At 48.2% G+C, this 23,293-nt stretch overlaps 1 protein-coding gene across 1 annotated transcript in view; it reads right to left on the reverse strand.

Annotated features, from left to right (window-relative positions):
- The window catches only part of DNHD1 (dynein heavy chain domain 1), a 167,986-nt gene that overhangs the window by 139,101 nt on the left and 5,592 nt on the right, over positions 1 to 23,293 (reverse strand). Inside the window, exons 4-7 of the mRNA XM_088464032.1 lie at positions 18,609 to 18,737; positions 16,122 to 16,219; positions 3,986 to 6,971; positions 2,032 to 2,167 (exon numbers count right to left, since the gene is read on the reverse strand). Of these exons, the coding sequence (XP_088320158.1) occupies positions 2,032 to 2,167; positions 3,986 to 6,971; positions 16,122 to 16,219; positions 18,609 to 18,737 (3,349 nt within the window). The remainder of the gene's footprint in view (positions 1 to 2,031; positions 2,168 to 3,985; positions 6,972 to 16,121; positions 16,220 to 18,608; positions 18,738 to 23,293) is intronic.

Below are 23,293 nucleotides of genomic sequence, written 5' to 3' on the forward strand. Positions count from 1 at the left end.
GCATAAACACCGCACATTACGCACAATTCAGCTGCTAACATGACGCCCAGTAGCGAATGCACAATTATTAGCATCATGCGATTGCATCTTTCACCATTTCACATACACACATTATGCTTAAGACCCCGAATGAAAATACCGTTTAGTAGCTAAATGCGCACGCATCTGTCCCCAGTTAACTAGCGTCTTCATATCAAACACCCAAATACTCACACATTACATATTCACACATAAGGTTTAATAAGCTTTAAAGTATATGATTTAAGTTGGTTCAGTTAGTTTAAATGCTGAGAAATAAAGATATTTGATAACTAAGGTTTTATACTGGGAGATATCTGTAATGCTCACTGTAATGTATATATAATACTAATCTCTCCTAATCTGTACTGTACACATGCTGGGAGATATCTGTAATGCTCGCTGTAATGGGGGTGACCCTGGTGGTGTCTTTCTGTCACCATATGGCCCAAGATTGGAGGCTCCAGTGCTAGCGCTGATCTTGGGGACTCTAAAGGAGCCTCGCTGGGTGTCTCTGGGACCAAGTGACAATACTAGGAGCAGTGTTTATTTGGACAAAGATTGTAAATTTAGTCTTAGTCGCTTATTTAAAATTGATAACAGATTTTGTAGTAAATTTAGTTATTAAAATGTTTATATTATCAATGTCTTTACAATTCTGTCCTAAAAAAAAAAATGTTGTCGACGATTAGTTGGGTGTGGATCATTATATCGGCCGTGTCTAGATAAACAAAAAATAGGTCGACCACAGTAGTTAGACAGGGAGTGTAGATGTACAGTAACATTAGTTAGACTTTAATATAGTTGAATGTGACAATAGATCGATATGTATTCCAGTATATCGAATATCTAAGATAGACATGTATATAAGGGCGACGGGTATATAAGGGCAACGGGCATATAAGGGCGACTAAGGGCGACGGGTATATAAGGGCGACAGCATAACGAATAGACAATGTAAAGTCCGACAGTAACAATAGATCGACGCTTCCTAGATGGAAAGTAAATAGGTGACAGTTAATAGATGGACACGTTACAGTTAGACAATATAGAGAAGGTATACATCCTAGGCGCTGCCCTGCTAATAGCACTTTGCCGCCTCTAATGTCATGAAGGGGTGCACTGCAGACAATGGGGGTGCCCAGCAATTCGGGACAAGGGCTGCAGGGTGGATGTTGGGGTACGTGCATTGCCAGCAGCACTTGCAGGGATGAAAGGGTTGGCTGAAACCTGTAGTACAATGATTGAAATTAGTGGCAGGGGATGCGCTAGTAGCAGGGGCAGCGCCTAGGATCTATACCTTTTTCTATTTTCTACCTGTAACATGTCGATCATTTAGTTGTCGATCTATTAACTGTCGACCTATTTAGTTTGGATCTAGGACGTGTCGATCTTTTGTTATGTCTATCATGTGTGTTGTCGATCTTTGTATTGTCGGTATGTTATGTTCCGATCATTTCTAGTGTCGATCACGTGTTTGTCGATAGAGTTGCGGTCAATCAATGGTTTGTTGATCTAAGGTAGCTGTCGATGTTCGGTGGTCGATGTATTTATTATCAGTCTACCAGAGGTCGATCTACCAACCGGATACCTCATTCGTTTTGGTCAAAATTTTCACCAGCAAAATGAACACAGACTAGGACTGGTCAGCAAGGACTGGTCGCTGACATCCAGGGACAAAGGCGACATATACCCTACGCTGCTAATGGTGCTTTATATACTGTAAAAGAAAGAGACCAGAATCTTATAACTCTCCACAAATCTGTGTGATGAAAAGCGCTGCTCAGGCCAGGACCTACAGTAACAGCCGCAGTAACGCTGAATGTCCGGAATCAGATGCTTAATAAATCCTCATTCATCTGCGCTCTGCAATGCTCTGATCCAGCAATTCCTCCGACACTGACCTTATAGCTCTCCCAGGACGCACCACTGGGTGGCGCTATACAGTCAGCACAAGGAATGAACAGCTGGTGGAGCTATGACTTCTGTTACTACCATAGGGTCCATCCTTACTTAGGATGAAGGTGTCCACCAAAGCCCCAGATGAAAGCGTAGACGTAGTAGGTCTGTGTCTTGTGGCGGTTACTGGGTGGAATGTTCTGGTCCTTGTGATGGAGGCCTAATGTATCCGTCAGATGATTCTCACCTTCTACAAAGAGAATGGGAAAATGTAGCATGCATGTAACACACATGTCACACGCATGTAACTGACACCTTGGGATATATCTGATAAACAGCGTATTTTTTATTTGCCATGGTCAAAACCCCCAGAAAACCCATTTTCTATGACTGCTTTATTCTTAATAAGTAAATTGCTGAAAGGCAGGAAAGTGGTTGTGACAGGCGAGAAAATGAGGAGACAGAATGAGTTTATTATGTGGGAAGTCATTATGTACGTAATAAAAGTCTCTGATAATTAGCTTATGGTGCCAAAATCATTTAATTATAATATTGGGGCAAATTATTGAGTAATTAGATTAATAGACAAATATTATTTTATGATTATAATCAGGTGCAAATATTAAAATGATTCTCTCATGAGACTTAACCTCAACTTCAAACGGGGTCTCAAGACCAATATCAGCTCTACCCTAACCCACCGCTCTATGCTCCTCACTGTCTCTCCTCTCTGTGTCACCCCTGTCTGTCTGTCCCTCCCCTATAGTGTAAGCTCTCATCCTAACCCACCGCTCTATGCTCCTCACTCACTGTCTCTCCCCTCTGTGTCACCCCTGTCTGTCTGCTCCTCCCCTATAGTGTAACCTCTCATCCTAACCCACCGCTCTATGCTCCTCACTCACTGTCTCTCCCCTCTGTGTCACCCCTGTCTGTCTGCTCCTCCCCTATAGTGTAACCTCTCATCCTAACCCACCGCTCTATGCTCCTCACCCACTGTCTCTCCTCTCTGTGTCACCCCTGTATGTCTGCCCCTCCCCTATAGATTGTAAGTTCTCATCCTAACCCACCGCTCTATGCTCCTCACTCACTGTCTCTCCCCTCTGTGTCACCCCTGTCTGTCTGCCCCTCCCCTATAGTGTTTAAGATCTCATCCTAACCCACCACTCTATGCTCCTCACTCACTGTCTCTCCCCTCTGTGTCACCCCTGTCTTTCTGCTCCTCCCCTATAGTGTAAGCTCTCATCCTAACCCACCTCTCTATGCTCCTCAATCACTGTCTCTCCCCTCTGTGTCTCCCCTGTCTGTCTGCCCCTCCCCTATAGAGTGCAAGCTCTAATCCTAACCCACCGCTCTATGCTCCTCACTCACTGTCTCTCCTCTGTGTCACCCCTGTCTGTCTGCCCCTCCCCTATAGGGTGTAAGCTCTCATCCTAACCCACCGCTCTATGCTGCTCACTCACTTTCTCTCCCCTCTGTGTCTCCCCTGTTTGTCTGCCCCTCCCCTATAGAGTGTAAGCTCTCATCCTAACCCACCGCTCTATGCTCCTCACTCACTGTCTCTCCCCTCTGTGTCACCCCTGTCTGTCTGCCCCTCCCGTATAGAGTGTAAGCCCCTTTTATGTCACTGTAAATTATGTTCACATCATAAAATATTATATCCCACGTCACACATACATTTTTATTGTCCCTATTATTAATAATTTATTATGGTCAACCCAATTTAATTAATAAGTTATATTCGTCAATTAATCTAATTACTCCCACCTATTGCATTAAAATACTTTAATTAAATACTGTACATTGCCCCATAAGATAATCCATTTTTTCCACCTATTATATGATTGCCCATATAATAAATGTATTGTGCCTCCTTCTGGTTGGCTGTACAGCTTTCCAGTGGTTTTGTGGCGGTTTGACCATCTCTGAAAACCAGCCATTGGCAGCGGTTTTATTTATCAAACGCACGCCTTCCTTTGGTAAACTGCCACGAATTGTGCCGGTGTGCGCCATAGTCTAACCGCAGCACAAAACGATGCTTAGTACAATTACCTTGTCTCATGCTACTTACCCTCAGCTTCCTGAGCGCTAACTCGCCACTCGCCATTGGCTTTCTCGTCGTCTGCCTGTCTGTGAAGGCCCCGTGCACCTCCTGGAGTCTCAGGCATTGTCTGGGTGCCGTCCCGCAGCAGGTGCTGCTCCATAAGAGACTGAAGGATTGTGCAGAAGGTGGTTACTTGGTGCACGCCCCGTGCTGTGTGTGCTCGGTGAGGATGCAGTGTGAGGACGCTGTGCTGTTCCAGGTAGCAGAGGGTATGAGGTATCAGGTGTTCACACAAGATTTGCAGCTGGTGCTCAATGCTCCGTGTGATACTGTACTTTACGTACAAGCTGGACATGAATGCCCCCAGGATTGCCCTCCATGTTTCCTGCCCAGCGCAATGCACGATGCTGCACATGGTGGACATAGCAGGACTAATAGCAGATGTGTCTGTCATTTCAAATATCAGCTTGATATTGACGGTAAGGTGAAGCCGCTGACCATTGGCCAATGTCAGTACAGGATGTGCCCCAAATAAACAGGACACAGGCTCAATCCACCTGGTGGCCGCCGACCCGTCCAGTACCAACCACTTCAGGGCTGCGGATTCCACATATGATGCTCTATGGAGAAGGTTTGAGAATATGCCACGTCCTTTGCCATCTGTCCCCCCTCCGCCCAGGAACTCTGTGGTGCTGAGAGCATTGGGGAATATATGCACAATGTGGACAGGTTGCTTCGTATGACTGCAGCAACCACTCATAGCTCCTCCAGACTCTGCAAGCTCCACATTGCCCACCCGATTGTTCAGGGCCCGCTGCAGCACTTTCCAACAAGTAGATTTCCCACTGCCAGCTGGACCGGTCACTAGGATGCCTCGGCTTTGCCCAATGGCATGATAAAGCTGCAGAACATTACTTTCCAGCTGTACGTGGTCTTCAAGACCCAACTCCCGTAGATGTAGATTTATGGTTTTCCAGAGCGCAGCATCAGGTTCTTCCCATGGCATTGGTGCTGTGTATGCCGGAAATATACCTTGCATGATATTCTCCAGGTGCGTGGACTCGGACACTGAAATGCTGGACCAGAGGGAAGATGTGGAGAGTGCTGATAGAATGCTCTTCTCTTCTTGTAGGTTTATGTCCACAGTGTCTGTGGAATTCTCCAGAACATCTATAGGGGACTGATCCACCTCCCCAGGAATTCTTGATGGTCCCATGTGTACCGCACAATTCCCATGGGATGTCCTCCTGTTATCATATACCACACTTGGTTTCATGAAGGCTATTGCTCTCTGTAGCACTGTTTTTAGAAGTGAGGGGATGCTGGCCGCAGTGATAGCTCCCGACTCCTTGGCGATCTGGAAAAAGCAAGAAATCTTCTTGGCCAACTGAAAATGTTGCTGGAAACCTGCAGAAAGTAGGGCGAGTTCTGCAATGTAGTGTAGGTCCGGCTGATGGAGCGAGACAGGCCTCAGGAGCAAGCGAAGATTACATGGGACTGTGCAGGAGGACTGCATGTGAGGAAGGGTGAGAAAGCAGCCATAGCTTCCTATTACTGGAACTGTCCTTCCCTCTAACTGGATATTCCCCAACCACTCATCCCCATGGTCAGAGACAGATCCCACACACTGGCGAGACGCGCTTTCCTTCATTAAAGCCTTACAGGAAGACTGGATCTCCACGAGAAGCTGCCCTAGTGATGCCAGAACATTGTTTGTTAATCTCTGGGCATGGTCTAGAACAAGCCATGCCCCTCCACGCAGAGCTCCGTGCAGGTGCAACCTCAGTCGTTTGAGATCAACTCCAGACCAGCACTTCAGCACAACAACCTGACGGCCAAGGGCATCACCAAGAGCCATCACTGTCTGAGTCCTAGAGCCCTCATCCTGGCCAATCACAGTCCCACACTGGTAGTGTTCCAGTGCCAGCAACAAGCCAAGAGTAGTTCTGTCAGAAAGTGCGGTATCATTAATGCTCATGTCCAATCCAACATACTCGTACTCATATGGTAAGCGGTATCCCAACACGTCTACATAGCAGAGACGGAGCAGCGGTACAGTGGGCACATTTGTGCCAGGCAATGCTTCTGCCTCGTCCACATTTTCACATGTGCTTCTTACATCATTACACCTGGGCTGTGGGTGTGCTCTGTACTTCATCAGCTTTGTCCATGTGAAGGAATCGAGACTCTGAATCCCTGTATCCATTAGGCTCAACATCCGATCCCTTTGTAGAACTGCAAGGGTGATCCAGGCAGATACAAAGCACAGTTCCCGGAGACGTTCCTTATCTAGTTCCCTCAGTCTCTCTCCCAGGATCTGGATCTTGAGATGGAGTTTCTCTCTATAAGAGGCTTTCTGATCAGTGATGAGAACTTTCTCCATATCCTCAAACCACAAGACTTCCTCAGTGATGGCCAAGCATTGCCAGGGAAAGTCTGTTCCTTCCTGTACCCACTGCCTGGTGTTCTCTCTACTTCCAGACAGACAGAGCTCCAGCTGGTATTTCAGGCATTGCCCAAGTCTGTGCTCTATCTCCAGCAGCCATGAGATTGTCTTTGGATTCCACAGAATGGGAGACCTTAAATGCAACGTTTCCTCATGATTCCCCATAACCCCGATGGTTATTGCCTGGCTGCTAACGAGTGGGAAGCTTGATGTATTTGCAGGTTGAGTTTGGAAAATGACATTTGTAAGCCTGGGAAAGCATAAGAGAGCACATGGCAAGCGTTCCGGAGGCTCTGTGGAGGCCGCGATGATGCCGAGCAGGTCTTGGTCACTCAGAAAGAAGAGGCGAGGAAAGGCGCTGCGGGACGAGTACAGCACATCACTCATATTTACTATGATATTTTCCATGACAATTATGCCCGTCTGAAGAGAAGCACACAAAGCATCACCATACAAATGCCAACCGCGCTTCTTGTTGGGCTTCAATATGGATACAACCAGAGGATCCTGTTGAGTTACATCCAGAAATAAGCGATAGTTCAAGTCAATGGGCTGGAACTGTGCGACCTGCAGGACGAGACAGACATGAGGAAAGAATAAAGCAACGGAGAGATCTGGCAAGGGCAGGATGTTATAGACACAATGGGACAAATGGAATAGGTTGCGATTTTGTTAAAAATGCGAGTTTAGCACTGAGCACGCAAGTTTCTGGCTTTACTATAACTCGCAAAAAGCATCTCACATCCAGAAGTTTCCCCATTCTCTAGATAGCACTCGGGCAAGGGAATAGAGTGCGAGTGCTTCACTCACATATATTACTGCCTGAGACCTGGCACATCCTACAGCCTGAGACCTGGCACATATTACTGCCTGGGACCTGGCACACATTACTGCCTGAGATCTGGCACACATTACTGCCTGAGACCTGGCACATCCTACAGCCTGAGACCTGGCACACAATACTGCCTGAGACCTGGCACATATTACTGCCTGAGACCTGGCACATATTACTGCCTGAGACCTGGCACATATTACTGCCTGAGACCTGGCACATATTACTGCCTGAGACCTGGCACACATTACTGCCTGAGACCTGGCACATCCTACAGCCTGAGACCTGGCACATCCTACAGCCTGAGACCTGGCACACAATACTGCCTGAGACCTGGCACATATTACTGCCTGAGACCTGGCACACATCACTGCCTGACACCTGGCACACATTACTGCCTGAGACCTGGCACACATTACTGCCTGAGACCTGGCACACATTACTGCCTGAGACCTGGCACACATTACTGCCCGAGACCTGGCACATATTACTGCCCGAGACCTGGCACACATGTTACTGCCTGAGACCTGGCACACATGTTACTGCCTGAGACCTGGCACATCCTACAGCCTGAGACCTGGCACACATTACTGCCTGAGACCTGGCACACATTACTGCCTGAGACCTGGCACACATTACTGCCTGAGACCTGGCACACATTACTGCCTGAGACCTGGCACACATTACTGCCTGAAACCTGGCACACATTACTGCCTGAAACCTGGCACACATGTTACTGCTGAGACCTGGCACATACCGGTATTACTACCTGAGACCTGGCACACATTACTGCCTGAGACCTGGCACATATCACTGCCTGAGACCTGGCACACATCACTGCCTGACACCTGGCACACATCACTGCCTGACACCTGGCACACATCACTGCCTGACACCTGGCACACATCACTGCCTGACACCTGGCACACATCACTGCCTGACACCTGGCACACATCACTGCCTGACACCTGGCACACATCACTGCCTGACACCTGGCACACATCACTGCCTGACACCTGGCACACATCACTGCCTGACACCTGGCACACATTACTGCCTGAGACCTGGCACACATTACTGCCTGAGACCTGGCACACATTACTGCCTGAGACCTGGCACATATTACTGCCTGAGACCTGGCACATATTACTGCCTGAGACCTGGCACATATTACTGCCCGAGACCTGGCACATATCACTGCCCGAGACCTGGCACATAATACCGCCCGAGACCTGGCACACAATACCGCCCGAGACCTGGCACACATTACCGCCCGAGACCTGGCACACATTACCGCCTGAGACCTGGCACACATTACCGCCTGAGACCTGGCACACATTACCGCCTGAGACCTGGCACACATTACCGCCTGAGACCTGGCACACATTACCGCCTGAGACCTGGCACATATCACTGCCTGAGACCTGGCACACATTACTGCCTGAGACCTGGCACACGTTACTGCCTGAGACCTGGCACACGTTACTGCCTGAGACCTGGCACACGTTACTGCCTGAGACCTGGCACACATCTTACTGCTGAGACCTGGCACATCCTACTGCCTGAGACCTGGCACATATCACTGCCTGAGACCTGGCACACATTACTGCCTGAGACCTGGCACACATTACTGCCTGAGACCTGGCACACATTACTGCCTGAGACCTGGCACACATTACTGCCTGAGACCTGGCACACATTACTGCCTGAGACCTGGCACATCCTACTGCCTGAGACCTGGCACATCCTACTGCCTGAGACCTGGCACATATCACTGCCTGAGACCTGGCACATATCACTGCCTGAGACCTGGCACACATTACTGCCTGAGACCTGGCAAACATTACTGCCTGAGACCTGGCACACATTACTGCCTGAGACCTGGCACACATTACTGCCTGAGACCTGGCACACATTACTGCCTGAGACCTGGCACACATTACTGCCTGAGACCTGGCACACATTACTGCCTGAGACCTGGCACACATTACTGCCTGAGACCTGGCACACATTACTGCCCGAGACCTGGCACATATCACTGCCCGAGACCTGGCACATAATACCGCCCGAGACCTGGCACACATTACCGCCCGAGACCTGGCACACATTACCGCCTGAGACCTGGCACACATTACTGCCTGAGACCTGGCACATCCTACTGCCTGAGACCTGGCACATCCTACTGCCTGAGACCTGGCACATCCTACTGCCTGAGACCTGGCACATATCACTGCCTGAGACCTGGCACACATTACTGCCTGAGACCTGGCACACATTACTGCCTGAGACCTGGCACACATTACTGCCTGAGTCCTGGCACAAACAATAGACCAGCTTCAGGTTAGCGAGTTTATCCTGAGCAGGTCAGAGTAACACAGAAACATGCACATATCCATGAGATACAGTACGTGCATGTTTCTGTGTGTACATATGAAAATACTTTTTTGTTCTAAAAAAAATGACGTGCACCCCCTCCCCAGAGACATACCAGCCCCGGCCTCTGTACAGCCTGTGCTGGTATTTAAAATAGAGGGGCCAAAATGCGTAGGGGTCCTCAGTATTTTAAGTACCAGCACAGGGTTTTTCTGATCCGGTCCTGGTTGTGGGAAAACAGGGTATAAACGAGTAGGGGTCCCCTATAATTTCCATAACCAGCACCGGAGTCTTTCTAGCAGGGGAGTAATGCCACAGCCAGGGAAACCATTTCACCGGGATCCCCAGCCAAAGCATTACCCCTGACCACTAGTAAGCCCAGGCCAGGGATCCCTGGGGAGTTGGGGATCCCCCTAATAAAGGGGTTTCCCTCTGCAGGGCACCTTAGGCCTGGACTAAAAGCCCGGGGCTATCCCCGGCACCCCTTAGAGTCTTGCATATCTCGCTGCTTTTCTACTTGCGCCTACTATAAAAGTTGAAGTAACAGGGCGTTAATCTGTCCAACTTCAGGGGGATCTCTTACCCAAAAGATGCTGCAAATGCGCGCTGATGGCGACTTCCACCAGCAGGTGGGTGGGGGCAGTGAGGACACACAGATGTCACCAACTCTGAATATAGGAGAAGATCCACATTTCAGTTTGGGCACGCAATGTGGTCACGGCTCTAAATCCGCCCCCTGATTATATGTCTCTCCATTGGTTGGCGGGTGTGGAGCGAGCTCCCTAACTACAGGTTCTCTATACACGTAGTAAGTAATACACTGAGACGCTGTTGTACTGAATCCCTGATTAGTGTGCGCAGGGGTTTGCTGGATAAATGAGAATGAGGTTTAGCGGAGTGTCCTGCACAGCGTCTGACCAGCCCACAGGACTCACATACAGTGTAATGTACGGAGGAGATTATACAGTCAGTATTAGTAGTCACATACAGTGTAATGCACGGAGGAGATTATACAGTCAGTATTAGTAGTCACATACAGTGTAATGTACGGAGGAGATTATACAGTCAGTATTAGTAGTCACATACAGTGTAATGTACGGAGGAGATTATACAGTCAGTATTAGTAGTCACATACAGTGTAATGCACGGAGGAGATTATACAGTCAGTATTAGTAGTCACATACAGTGTAATGTACGGAGGAGATTATACAGTCAGTATTAGTAGTCACATACAGTGTAATACACGGAGGAGATTATACAGTCAGTATTAGTAGTCACATACGGTGTAATACATGGAGGAGATTATACAGTCAGTATTAGTAGTCACATACGGTGTAATACATGGAGGAGATTATACAGTCAGTATTAGTAGTCACATACAGTGTAATGTACGGAGGAGATTATACAGTCAGTATTAGTAGTCACATACAGTGTAATGTACGGAGGAGATTATACAGTCAGTATTAGTAGTCACATACAGTGTAATGTACGGAGGAGATTATACAGTCAGTATTAGTAGTCACATACAGTGTAATACACGGAGGAGATTATACAGTCAGTATTAGTAGGTCACATACAGTGTAATGTACGGAGGAGATTATACAGTCAGTATTAGTAGTCACATACAGTGTAATGTACGGAGGAGATTATACAGTCAGTATTAGTAGTCACATACAGTGTAATGTACGGAGGAGATTATACAGTCAGTATTAGTAGTCACATACAGTGTAATGTACGGAGGAGATTATACAGTCAGTATTAGTAGTCACATACAGTGTAATGTACGGAGGAGATTATACAGTCAGTATTAGTAGTCACATACAGTGTAATGTACGGAGGAGATTATACAGTCAGTATTAGTAGTCACATACAGTGTAATACATGGAGGAGATTATACAGTCAGTATTAGTAGTCACATACAGTGTAATGTACGGAGGAGATTATACAGTCAGTATTAGTAGTCACATACAGTGTAATGTACGGAGGAGATTATACAGTCAGTATTAGTAGTCACATACAGTGTAATACACGGAGGAGATTATACAGTCAGTATTAGTAGGTCACATACAGTGTAATGTACGGAGGAGATTATACAGTTAGTATTAGTAGTCACATACAGTGTAATGTACGGAGGAGATTATACAGTCAGTATTAGTAGTCACATACAGTGTAATGTACGGAGGAGATTATACAGTCAGTATTAGTAGTCACATACAGTGTAATGTACGGAGGAGATTATACAGTCAGTATTAGTAGTCACATACGGTGTAATGTACGGAGGAGATTATACAGTCAGTATTAGTAGTCACATACAGTGTAATGCACGGAGGAGATTATACAGTCAGTATTAGTAGTCACATACAGTGTAATGTACGGAGGAGATTATACAGTCAGTATTAGTAGTCACATACAGTGTAATACATGGAGGAGATTATACAGTCAGTATTAGTAGTCACATACAGTGTAATGTACGGAGGAGATTATACAGTCAGTATTAGTAGTCACATACAGTGTAATGCACGGAGGAGATTATACAGTCAGTATTAGTAGTCACATACAGTGTAATGTACGGAGGAGATTATACAGTCAGTATTAGTAGTCACATACAGTGTAATGCACGGAGGAGATTATACAGTCAGTATTAGTAGTCACATACACTGTAATGTACGGAGGAGATTATACAGTCAGTATTAGTAGTCACATACAGTGTAATACATGGAGGAGATTATACAGTCAGTATTAGTAGTCACATACAGTGTAATGCACGGAGGAGATTATACAGTCAGTATTAGTAGTCACATACAGTGTAATGTACGGAGGAGATTATACAGTCAGTATTAGTAGTCACATACAGTGTAATGTACGGAGGAGATTATACAGTCAGTATTAGTAGTCACATACAGTGTAATACATGGAGGAGATTATACAGTCAGTATTAGTAGTCACATACACTGTAATGTACGGAGGAGATTATACAGTCAGTATTAGTAGTCACATACAGTGTAATGCACGGAGGAGATTATACAGTCAGTATTAGTAGTCACATACAGTGTAATGTACGGAGGAGATTATACAGTCAGTATTAGTAGTCACATACGGTGTAATACATGGAGGAGATTATACAGTCAGTATTAGTAGTCACATACAGTGTAATGCACGGAGGAGATTATACAGTCAGTATTAGTAGTCACATACAGTGTAATGTACGGAGGAGATTATACAGTCAGTATTAGTAGTCACATACAGTGTAATACATGGAGGAGATTATACAGTCAGTATTAGTAGTCACATACGGTGTAATACATGGAGGAGATTATACAGTCAGTATTAGTAGTCACATACGGTGTAATACATGGAGGAGATTATACAGTCAGTATTAGTAGTCACATACAGTGTAATGTACGGAGGAGATTATACAGTCAGTATTAGTAGTCACATACACTGTAATGTACGGAGGAGATTATACAGTCAGTATTAGTAGTCACATACAGTGTAATGTACGGAGGAGATTATACAGTCAGTATTAGTAGTCACATACAGTGTAATGTACGGAGGAGATTATACAGTCAGTATTAGTAGTCACATACAGTGTAATACACGGAGGAGATTATACAGTCAGTATTAGTAGTCACATACAGTGTAATACACGGAGGAGATTATACAGTCAGTATTAGTAGTCACATACAGTGTAATACATGGAGGAGATTATACAGTCAGTATTAGTAGTCACATACACTGTAATGTACGGAGGAGATTATACAGTCAGTATTAGTAGGTCACATACAGTGTAATGTACGGAGGAGATTATACAGTCAGTATTAGTAGTCACATACAGTGTAATACATGGAGGAGATTATACAGTCAGTATTAGTAGTCACATACAGTGTAATGTACGGAGGAGATTATACAGTCAGTATTAGTAGTCACATACGGTGTAATGTACGGAGGAGATTATACAGTCAGTATTAGTAGTCACATACAGTGTAATGTACGGAGGAGATTATACAGTCAGTATTAGTAGTCACATACAGTGTAATGTACGGAGGAGATTATACAGTCAGTATTAGTAGTCACATACAGTGTAATGCATGGAGGAGATTATACAGTCAGTATTAGTAGTCACATACAGTGTAATGCACGGAGGAGATTATACAGTCAGTATTAGTAGTCACATACAGTGTAATGCACGGAGGAGATTATACAGTCAGTATTAGTAGTCACATACAGTGTAATGTACGGAGGAGATTATACAGTCAGTATTAGTAGTCACATACAGTGTAATACATGGAGGAGATTATACAGTCAGTATTAGTAGTCACATACGGTGTAATACATGGAGGAGATTATACAGTCAGTATTAGTAGTCACATACGGTGTAATACATGGAGGAGATTATACAGTCAGTATTAGTAGTCACATACAGTGTAATGTACGGAGGAGATTATACAGTCAGTATTAGTAGTCACATACACTGTAATGTACGGAGGAGATTATACAGTCAGTATTAGTAGTCACATACAGTGTAATGTACGGAGGAGATTATACAGTCAGTATTAGTAGTCACATACAGTGTAATGTACGGAGGAGATTATACAGTCAGTATTAGTAGTCACATACAGTGTAATGTACGGAGGAGATTATACAGTCAGTATTAGTAGTCACATACAGTGTAATGTACGGAGGAGATTATACAGTCAGTATTAGTAGTCACATACAGTGTAATGTACGGAGGAGATTATACAGTCAGTATTAGTAGTCACATACAGTGTAATACACGGAGGAGATTATACAGTCAGTATTAGTAGTCACATACAGTGTAATACACGGAGGAGATTATACAGTCAGTATTAGTAGTCACATACAGTGTAATACACGGAGGAGATTATACAGTCAGTATTAGTAGTCACATACAGTGTAATGTACGGAGGAGATTATACAGTCAGTATTAGTAGTCACATACAGTGTAATACACGGAGGAGATTATACAGTCAGTATTAGTAGTCACATACAGTGTAATGTACGGAGGAGATTATACAGTCAGTATTAGTAGTCACATACAGTGTAATGTACGGAGGAGATTATACAGTCAGTATTAGTAGTCACATACAGTGTAATGTACGGAGGAGATTATACAGTCAGTATTAGTAGTCACATACAGTGTAATGCACGGAGGAGATTATACAGTCAGTATTAGTAGTCACATACAGTGTAATGTACGGAGGAGATTATACAGTCAGTATTAGTAGTCACATACAGTGTAATGTACGGAGGAGATTATACAGTCAGTATTAGTAGTCACATACAGTGTAATGCACGGAGGAGATTATACAGTCAGTATTAGTAGTCACATACAGTGTAATGCACGGAGGAGATTATACAGTCAGTATTAGTAGTCACATACAGTGTAATGCACGGAGGAGATTATACAGTCAGTATTAGTAGTCACATACAGTGTAATGCACGGAGGAGATTATACAGTCAGTATTAGTAGTCACATACAGTGTAATGCACGGAGGAGATTATACAGTCAGTATTAGTAGTCACATACAGTGTAATGTACGGAGGAGATTATACAGTCAGTATTAGTAGTCACATACAGTGTAATGTACGGAGGAGATTATACAGTCAGTATTAGTAGTCACATACACTGTAATGTACGGAGGAGATTATACAGTCAGTATTAGTAGTCACATACACTGTAATGTACGGAGGAGATTATACAGTCAGTATTAGTAGTCACATACAGTGTAATGTACGGAGGAGATTATACAGTCAGTATTAGTAGTCACATACAGTGTAATGTACGGAGGAGATTATACAGTCAGTATTAGTAGTCACATACAGTGTAATGTACGGAGGAGATTATACAGTCAGTATTAGTAGGTCACATACAGTGTAATGCACGGAGGAGATTATACAGTCAGTATTAGTAGTCACATACAGTGTAATGTACGGAGGAGATTATACAGTCAGTATTAGTAGTCACATACAGTGTAATACACGGAGGAGATTATACAGTCAGTATTAGTAGTCACATACAGTGTAATGTACGGAGGAGATTATACAGTCAGTATTAGTAGTCACATACAGTGTAATGTACGGAGGAGATTATACAGTCAGTATTAGTAGTCACATACAGTGTAATGCACGGAGGAGATTATACAGTCAGTATTAGTAGTCACATACGGTGTAATGTACGGAGGAGATTATACAGTCAGTATTAGTAGGTCACATACAGTGTAATGCACGGAGGAGATTATACAGTCAGTATTAGTAGTCACATACGGTGTAATGTACGGAGGAGATTATACAGTCAGTATTAGTAGTCACATACAGTGTAATGTACGGAGGAGATTATACAGAAGTAGTCACATAAGGGGACTTGCAACACTTGTGTATCATATAGAGATTATAAAGGTATTACCCTAACTGCACACTGCAGACACACAGTCCACTGCTCGGAGGCTGCCATAGCGCCGGGAAGAAGCGACATCTACAAAGCTGGCACTTACCATCTCCGCACTGGGAATCCGCACCTCCAGCTCATGCTGAGCCTTGGTCAGGAAAACCCATTTCTCCTGGAAAGTGACCCAGAGATCTACAGCATGTGCTGGGGAAAGAGAAACACAGTAAGGAGACAGGGACCCTCACATCCACACCCAATCCGCAGCATCCAAGGATGACCCTCACATCCACACCTGATCCACAGCATCCAAGGGGGACCCTCACATCCACACCCGATCCGCAGCATCCAAGGATGACCCTCACATCCACACCTGATCCACAGCATCCAAGGATGACCCTCACATCCACACCTGATCCACAGCACCCAAGAGGGTCCCTCACATCCACATCTGATCCGCAGCATCGAAGGGGGACCCTCCCATCCACACCTGATCCGCAGCACCCAAGGGGGACGCTCACATCCACACCTGATCCGCAGCATCCAAGGGGGACCCTAACATCCACACCTGATCCGCAGCATCCAAGGGGGACCCTCACATCTACACCTGATCCGCAGCATCCAAGGGGGACCCTCACATCCACACCTGATCCACAGCACCCAAGAGGGTCCCTCACATCCACATCTGATCCGCAGCACCCAAGGGGGACCCTCCCATCCACACCTGATCCACAGCCCCCAAGAGGGTCCCTCATATCCACATCTGATCCGCAGCATCCAAGGGGGACCCTCCCATCCGCATCTGATCCGCAGCATCCAAGGGGGACCCTCCCATCTGCATCTGATCCGCAGCATCCAAGGGGGACCCTCACATCCACATCTGATCCGCAGCATCCAAGGGGGACCCTCACATCTACACTAGATCCACAGCATCCAAGGGGGACGCTCACATCCACACCTGATCGGCAACATCCAAGGGGGACCCTCACATCCACACCTGATCTGCAACATCCAAGGGGGACCCTCACATCCACACCTGATCCACAGCATCCAAGGGGGACCCTCACATCCACACCTGCTCCGCAGCATCCAAGGGGGACCCTCACATCCACACCTGCTCCACAGCATCCAAGGGGGACCCTAACATCTACACCTGATCCACAGCATCCAAGGGGGACCCTCACATCTACACCTGATCCGCAGCATCCAAGGGGGACCCTCACATCCACACCTGATCTGCAGCATCCAAGGGGACGCTCACATCCACACCTGATCCGCAGCATCCAAGGGGGACCCTCACATCCACACCTGATCCGCAGCATCCAAGGGGGACCCTAACATCCACACCTGCTCCGCAGCATCCAAGGGGGACCCTCACATCCACACCTGCTCCACAGCATCCAAGGGGGACCCTAACATCCACACCTGCTCCGCAGCATCCAAGGGGGACCCTCACATCCACACCTGCTCCACAGCATCCAAGGGGGACCCTAACATCTACACCTGATCCACAGCATCCAAGGGGGACCCTCACATCTACACCTGATCCGCAGCATCCAAGGGGGACCCTCACATCCACACCTGATCTGCAGCATCCAAGGGGGACGCTCACATCCACACCTGATCCGCAGCATCCAAGGGGGACCCTCACATCCACACCTGATCTGCAGCATCCAAGGGGGACCCTCACATCTACACCTGATCCGCAGCATCCAAGGGGGACCCTCACATCTACACCTGATCCGCAGCATCCAAGGGGGACGCTCACATCCACACCTGATCCACAGCATCCACAGCAGCATAACCTAATTATCCCCGCTGCACATAACAGGCACAGTTCCACATTCTGGGTAACATAAGTGAGCACCTACTGTACAGGAATTGGGGGTCTGGCTGGAAAGTAAATATACACAATAATATAACAAGAGTGTGATACATGAGGGAAGATACCACATACTGTATTATCCAACCAGATAAGGTGTTTATCATCCAGTCACACAGCAATGATGGCCGGGGTCAGATTATTGTTTGAGTATAAGGGATAAACTTCCTACGATTTGTGCCAGGCTGAATGTAAACATGCTGGGCATTGCTGGGCATCGCATACGTTATTTACACCACAGATTTGCTAAGAATGTCTATTTTGGGCGTGTTGTATCGTTGTGATGTGCGAGCTCAGTCGTATTGGCCCCTTCTCCATAGACTCCGCTGAGCACTGCACAGATCATTGTGGTCTGTGCTGTGCTTTATTGTGTGTACAGTGTCAATAAAGGGTTAAAATGTAGGGGAAAAAAAACAGACGTGGGGTCCCCTCCAATAGCAGCATAACCAGAGAAAACAACGTGGGGTTCCCCCATATTTCCAGTAACTAACACCGGGCTCAATCAGACAGGCAAGTAATGCCATAGCAACGATAAAACCATCGCGGGGTCCCTCTATCCAGCCCCAAACTGAGGCGCATCTTGTGAGGTTTTGCACTGACCATGCTGCTGGCTACGGATGGTGCAACTGGGAGGTAACGGGACGTTGTCACCTAGGTCAGAGAGGGAGCTACGGGCTGCGCAGAGTACGTCAGGCGCATTTTATAGAAGGTTACCAAGATCTTGGAGATTATGGATCCATCCAGAGATTTCATCATCTACATCATCAGCCAAAGCAAGATCAGTCCTCATCGTCCTCAGCGACAGAAGGGAGTCATCAATGAGAGCGCAGAGAGACTGTGTGTCTGTAAGAGAGGATGTCACACTTATTACCCAAGAAGACACGTCACCCACATGGCAGGGAGATAGCACCCAGTGACCGACACCTCACCCACATGGCAGGGAGACTGCACCCAGTGACCGACACCTCACCCACATGGCAGGAGACAGCACCCAGTGACCGACACCTCACCCACATGGCAGGGAGATAGCACCCAGTGACCGACACCTCACCCACATGGCAGGAGACAGCACCCAGTGACCGACACCTCACCCACATGGCAGGGAGATAGCACCCAGTGACCGACACCTCACCCACATGGCAGGGAGATAGCACCCAGTGACCGACTCCTCACCCACATGGCAGGGAGACTGCACCCATTGACCGACTCCTCACCCACATGGCAGGAGACTACACCCAGGGACAGACACCTCACCCACATGGCAGGAGACAACACCCAGGGACAGACACCTCACCCACATGGCAGGGAGATAGCACCCAGTGACCGACACCTCACCCACATGGCAGGAGACAGCACCCAGTGACCGACACCTCACCCACATGGCAGGAGACAGCACCCAGTGACCGACACCTCACCCACATGGCAGGAGACTACACCCAGGGACAGATACCTCACCCACATGGCAGGAGACTACACCCAGGGACAGATACCTCACCCACATGGCAGGGAGATAGCACCCAGTGACCGACTCCTCACCCACATGGCAGGGAGATAGCACCCAGTGACCGACACGTCACCCACATGGCAGGGAGATAGCACCCAGTGACCGACTCCTCACCCACATGGCAGGGAGACTGCACCCAGTGACCGACTCCTCACCCACATGGCAGGAGACAGCACCTAGGGACAGACACCTCACCCACATGGCAGGGAGATAGCACCCAGTGACAGACACGTCACCCACATGGCAGGGAGATAGCACCCAGTGACCGACTCCTCACCCACATGGCAGGAGACTACACCAAAGGACAGACACCTCACCCACATGGCAGGAGACTGCACCCAGTGACCGACTGTTCACCCCATGGCAGGAGACTGCACCCAGGGACAGACACATAACCCACATGGCAGGGAGATAGCACCCAGTGACAGACACCTCACCCACATGGCAGGGAGATAGCACCCAGTGACCGCTCCTCACCCACATGGCAGGGAGATAGCACCCATTGACCGACGCCTCACCCACATGGCAGGAGACTACACCCAGGGACAGACACCTTACCCACATGGCAGGAGACAGCACCTAGGGACAGACACCTCACCCACATGGCAGGAAGATAGCACCCAGTGACCGACTCCTCACCCACATGGCAGGAGACAGCACCCAGTGACCGACTCCTCACCCACATGGCAGGAGACTACACCAAGGGACAGACACCTCAGCCACATGGCAGGAGACAGCACCTAGGGACAGACACCTCACCAACATGGCAGGGAGATGGCACCCAGTGACCGACACGTCACCCACATGGCAGGAGACTACACCAAGGGACAGACACCTCACCCCCATGGCAGGGAGACTGCACCCAGTGACCGTCACGTCACCCACATGGCAGGACACTGCACCCAGGGACAGACACCTCACCCACATGGCAGGGAGATAGCACCCAGTGACCGACTCCTCACCCACATGGCAGGGAGATGGCACCCAGTGACTGACACGTCACCTACATGGCAGGAGACTACACCCAGGGACAGACACCTCACCCCCATGGCAGGGAGATAGCACCCAGTGACCGACATGTCACCCCCATGGCAGGGAGATAGCACCCAGTGACCGACACCTCACCCACATGGCAGGGACACTGCACCCAGTAACCGACACCTCACCCACATGGCAGGAGACTGCATGGCAGGAGATTACAGCTGGGGTAAGGTAGAGCGCTGATTACAGCTGGGGTAAGGTAGAGCACTGATTACAGCTGGGGTAAGGTAGAGCACTGATTACAGCTGGGGTAAGGTAGAGCACTGATTACAGTTGCGGTAAGGTAGAGCGCTGATTACAGCTGCGGTAAGGTAGAGCGCTGATTACAGCTGCGGTTTGGTAGAGCGCTGATTACAGCTGCGGTTTGGTAGAGCGCTGATTACAGCTGCGGTATGGTAGAGCGCTGATTACAGCTGCGGTATGGTAGAGCGCTGATTACAGCTGCGGTATGGTAGAGCGCTGATTACAGCTGCGGTATGGTAGAGCGCTGATTACAGCTGCGGTAATGTAGAGCGCTGATTACAGCTGCGGTAATGTAGAGCGCTGATTACAGCTGCGGTAATGTAGAGCGCTGATTACAGCTGGGGTAAGGTAGAGCACTGATTACAGCTGGGGTAATGTAGAGCACTGATTACAGCTGTGGTAAGGTAGAGCACTGATTACAGCTGGGGTAAGGTAGAGCACTGATTACAGCTGGGGTAAGGTAGAGCACTGATCACAGCTGGGGTAAGGTAGAGCACTGATTACAGCTGGGGAAAGGTAGAGCACTGATTACAGCTGGGGTAAGGTAGAGCACTGATTACAGCTGGGGTAAGGTAGAGCACTGATTACAGCTGCAGTAAGGTAGAGCACTGATTACAGGTGATGAAAACGCCCCCTAGTATTAATGTGGCAATAACGTGCATCAATCTGGCAGCAATGTGGTAGTATCATCAAACAGGCTCTCAAAACCAACTTCTTCATAAAAGCCTTCCAGCTCTCATTCTAACTCACTGTCTCTCTCCCCTGTGTCACCCCTGTCTGTCTGCCCCTCCCCTATAGAGTGTAAGCTCTCATCCTAACCCACCGCTCTATGCTCCTCACTCACTGTCTCTCCCCTCTGTGTCACCCCTGTCTGTCTGCCCCTCCCCTATAGAGTGTAATCTCTCATCCTAACCCACCGCTCTATGCTCCTCACTCACTGTTTCTCCCCTCTGTGTCACCTCTGTCAGTCTGCCCCTCCCCTATAGTGTAATCTCTCATCCTAACCCACCGCTCTATGCTCCTCACTCACTGTCTCTCCCCTCTGTGTCACCCCTGTCTGTCTGCCCCTCCCCTATAGAGTGTAATCTCTCATCCTAACCCACCGCTCTATGCTCCTCCCTCACTGTCTCTCCTCTGTGTCACCCCTGTCTGTCTGCCCCTCCCCTATAGAGTGTAAGCTCTCATCCTAACCCACCGCTCTATGCTCCTCACTCACTGTCTCTCCCCTCTGTGTCACCCCTGTCTGTCTGCCCCTCCCCTATAGAGTGTAATCTCTCATCCTAACCCACCGCTCTATGCTCCTCACTCACTGTTTCTCCCCTCTGTGTCACCTCTGTCAGTCTGCCCCTCCCCTATAGTGTAATCTCTCATCCTAACCCACCGCTCTATGCTCCTCACTCACTGTCTCTCCCCTCTGTGTCACCCCTGTCTGTCTGCCCCTTCCCTATAGTGAAAGCTCTCATCCTATCCCAACGCTCTATGCTCCTCACTCACTGTCTCTCCCCTCCCCTATAGAGTGTAACCTCTCATCCTAACCCACCGCTCTATGCTCCTCACTCACTGTCTCTCCCCTCTCTGTCACCCCTGTCTGTCTGCCCCTCCCCTATAGTGTAAGCTCTCATCCTATCCCACCGCTCTATGCTCCTCCCTCACTGTCTCTCCCCTCTGTGTCACCCCTGTCTGTCTGCCCCTCCCCTATAGAGTGCAAGCTCTCATCCTAACCCACCGCTCTATGCTCCTCGCTCACTGTCTCTCACATGTGTCACCTGTCTGTCTGCCCCTCCCCTATAGTGTATCCTCTCATCCTAACCCACCGCTCTATGCTCCTCACTCACTGTCTCTCCCCTCTGTGTCACCCCTGTCTGTCTGCCGCTCCCCTATAGAGTGTAAGCTCTCATCCTAACCCAGCACTCTATGCTCCTCACTCACTGTCTCTCCCATGTGTCACCTGTCTGTCTGCCCCTCCCCTATAGTGTATCCTCTCATCCTAACCCACCGCTCTATGCTCCTCACTCTCTGTCTCTCCCCTCTGTGTCACCCCTGTCTGTCTGCCCCTCCCCTATAGTGTAATCTCTCATCCTAACCCACCGCTCTATGCTCCTCACTCACTCTCTCTCCCCTCTGTGTCACCCCTGTCTGTCTGCCCCTCCCCTATAGTGTAAGCTCTCATCCTATCCCACCGCTCTATGCTCCTCCCTCACTGTCTCTCCCCTCTGTGTCATCCCTGTCTGTCTGCTCCTCCCCTATAGTGTAAGCTCTCATCCTAACCCACCGCTCTATGCTCCTCACTCACTGTCTCTCCCCTCTGTGTCACCTCTGTCAGTCTGCCCCTCCCCTATAGTGTAAGCTCTCATCCTATCCCAACGCTCTATGCTCCTCACTCACTGTCTCTCCCCTCCCCTATAGAGTGTAACCTCTCATCCTTACCCACCGCTCTATGCTCCTCACTCACTGTCTCTCCCCTCTGTGTCACCCCTGTCTGTCTGCCCCTCCCCTATAGTGTAAGCTCTCATCCTATCCCACCGCTCTATGCTCCTCCCTCACTGTCTCTCCCCTCTGTGTCACCCCTGTCTGTCTGCCGCTCCCCTATAGAGTGCAAGCTCTCATCCTA

The sequence above is a fragment of the Taudactylus pleione genome, unplaced genomic scaffold (assembly GCF_031769625.1).
Source record: "Taudactylus pleione unplaced genomic scaffold, aTauple2 ptg001564l, whole genome shotgun sequence".
Lineage (NCBI taxonomy): Eukaryota > Metazoa > Chordata > Amphibia > Anura > Myobatrachidae > Taudactylus > Taudactylus pleione.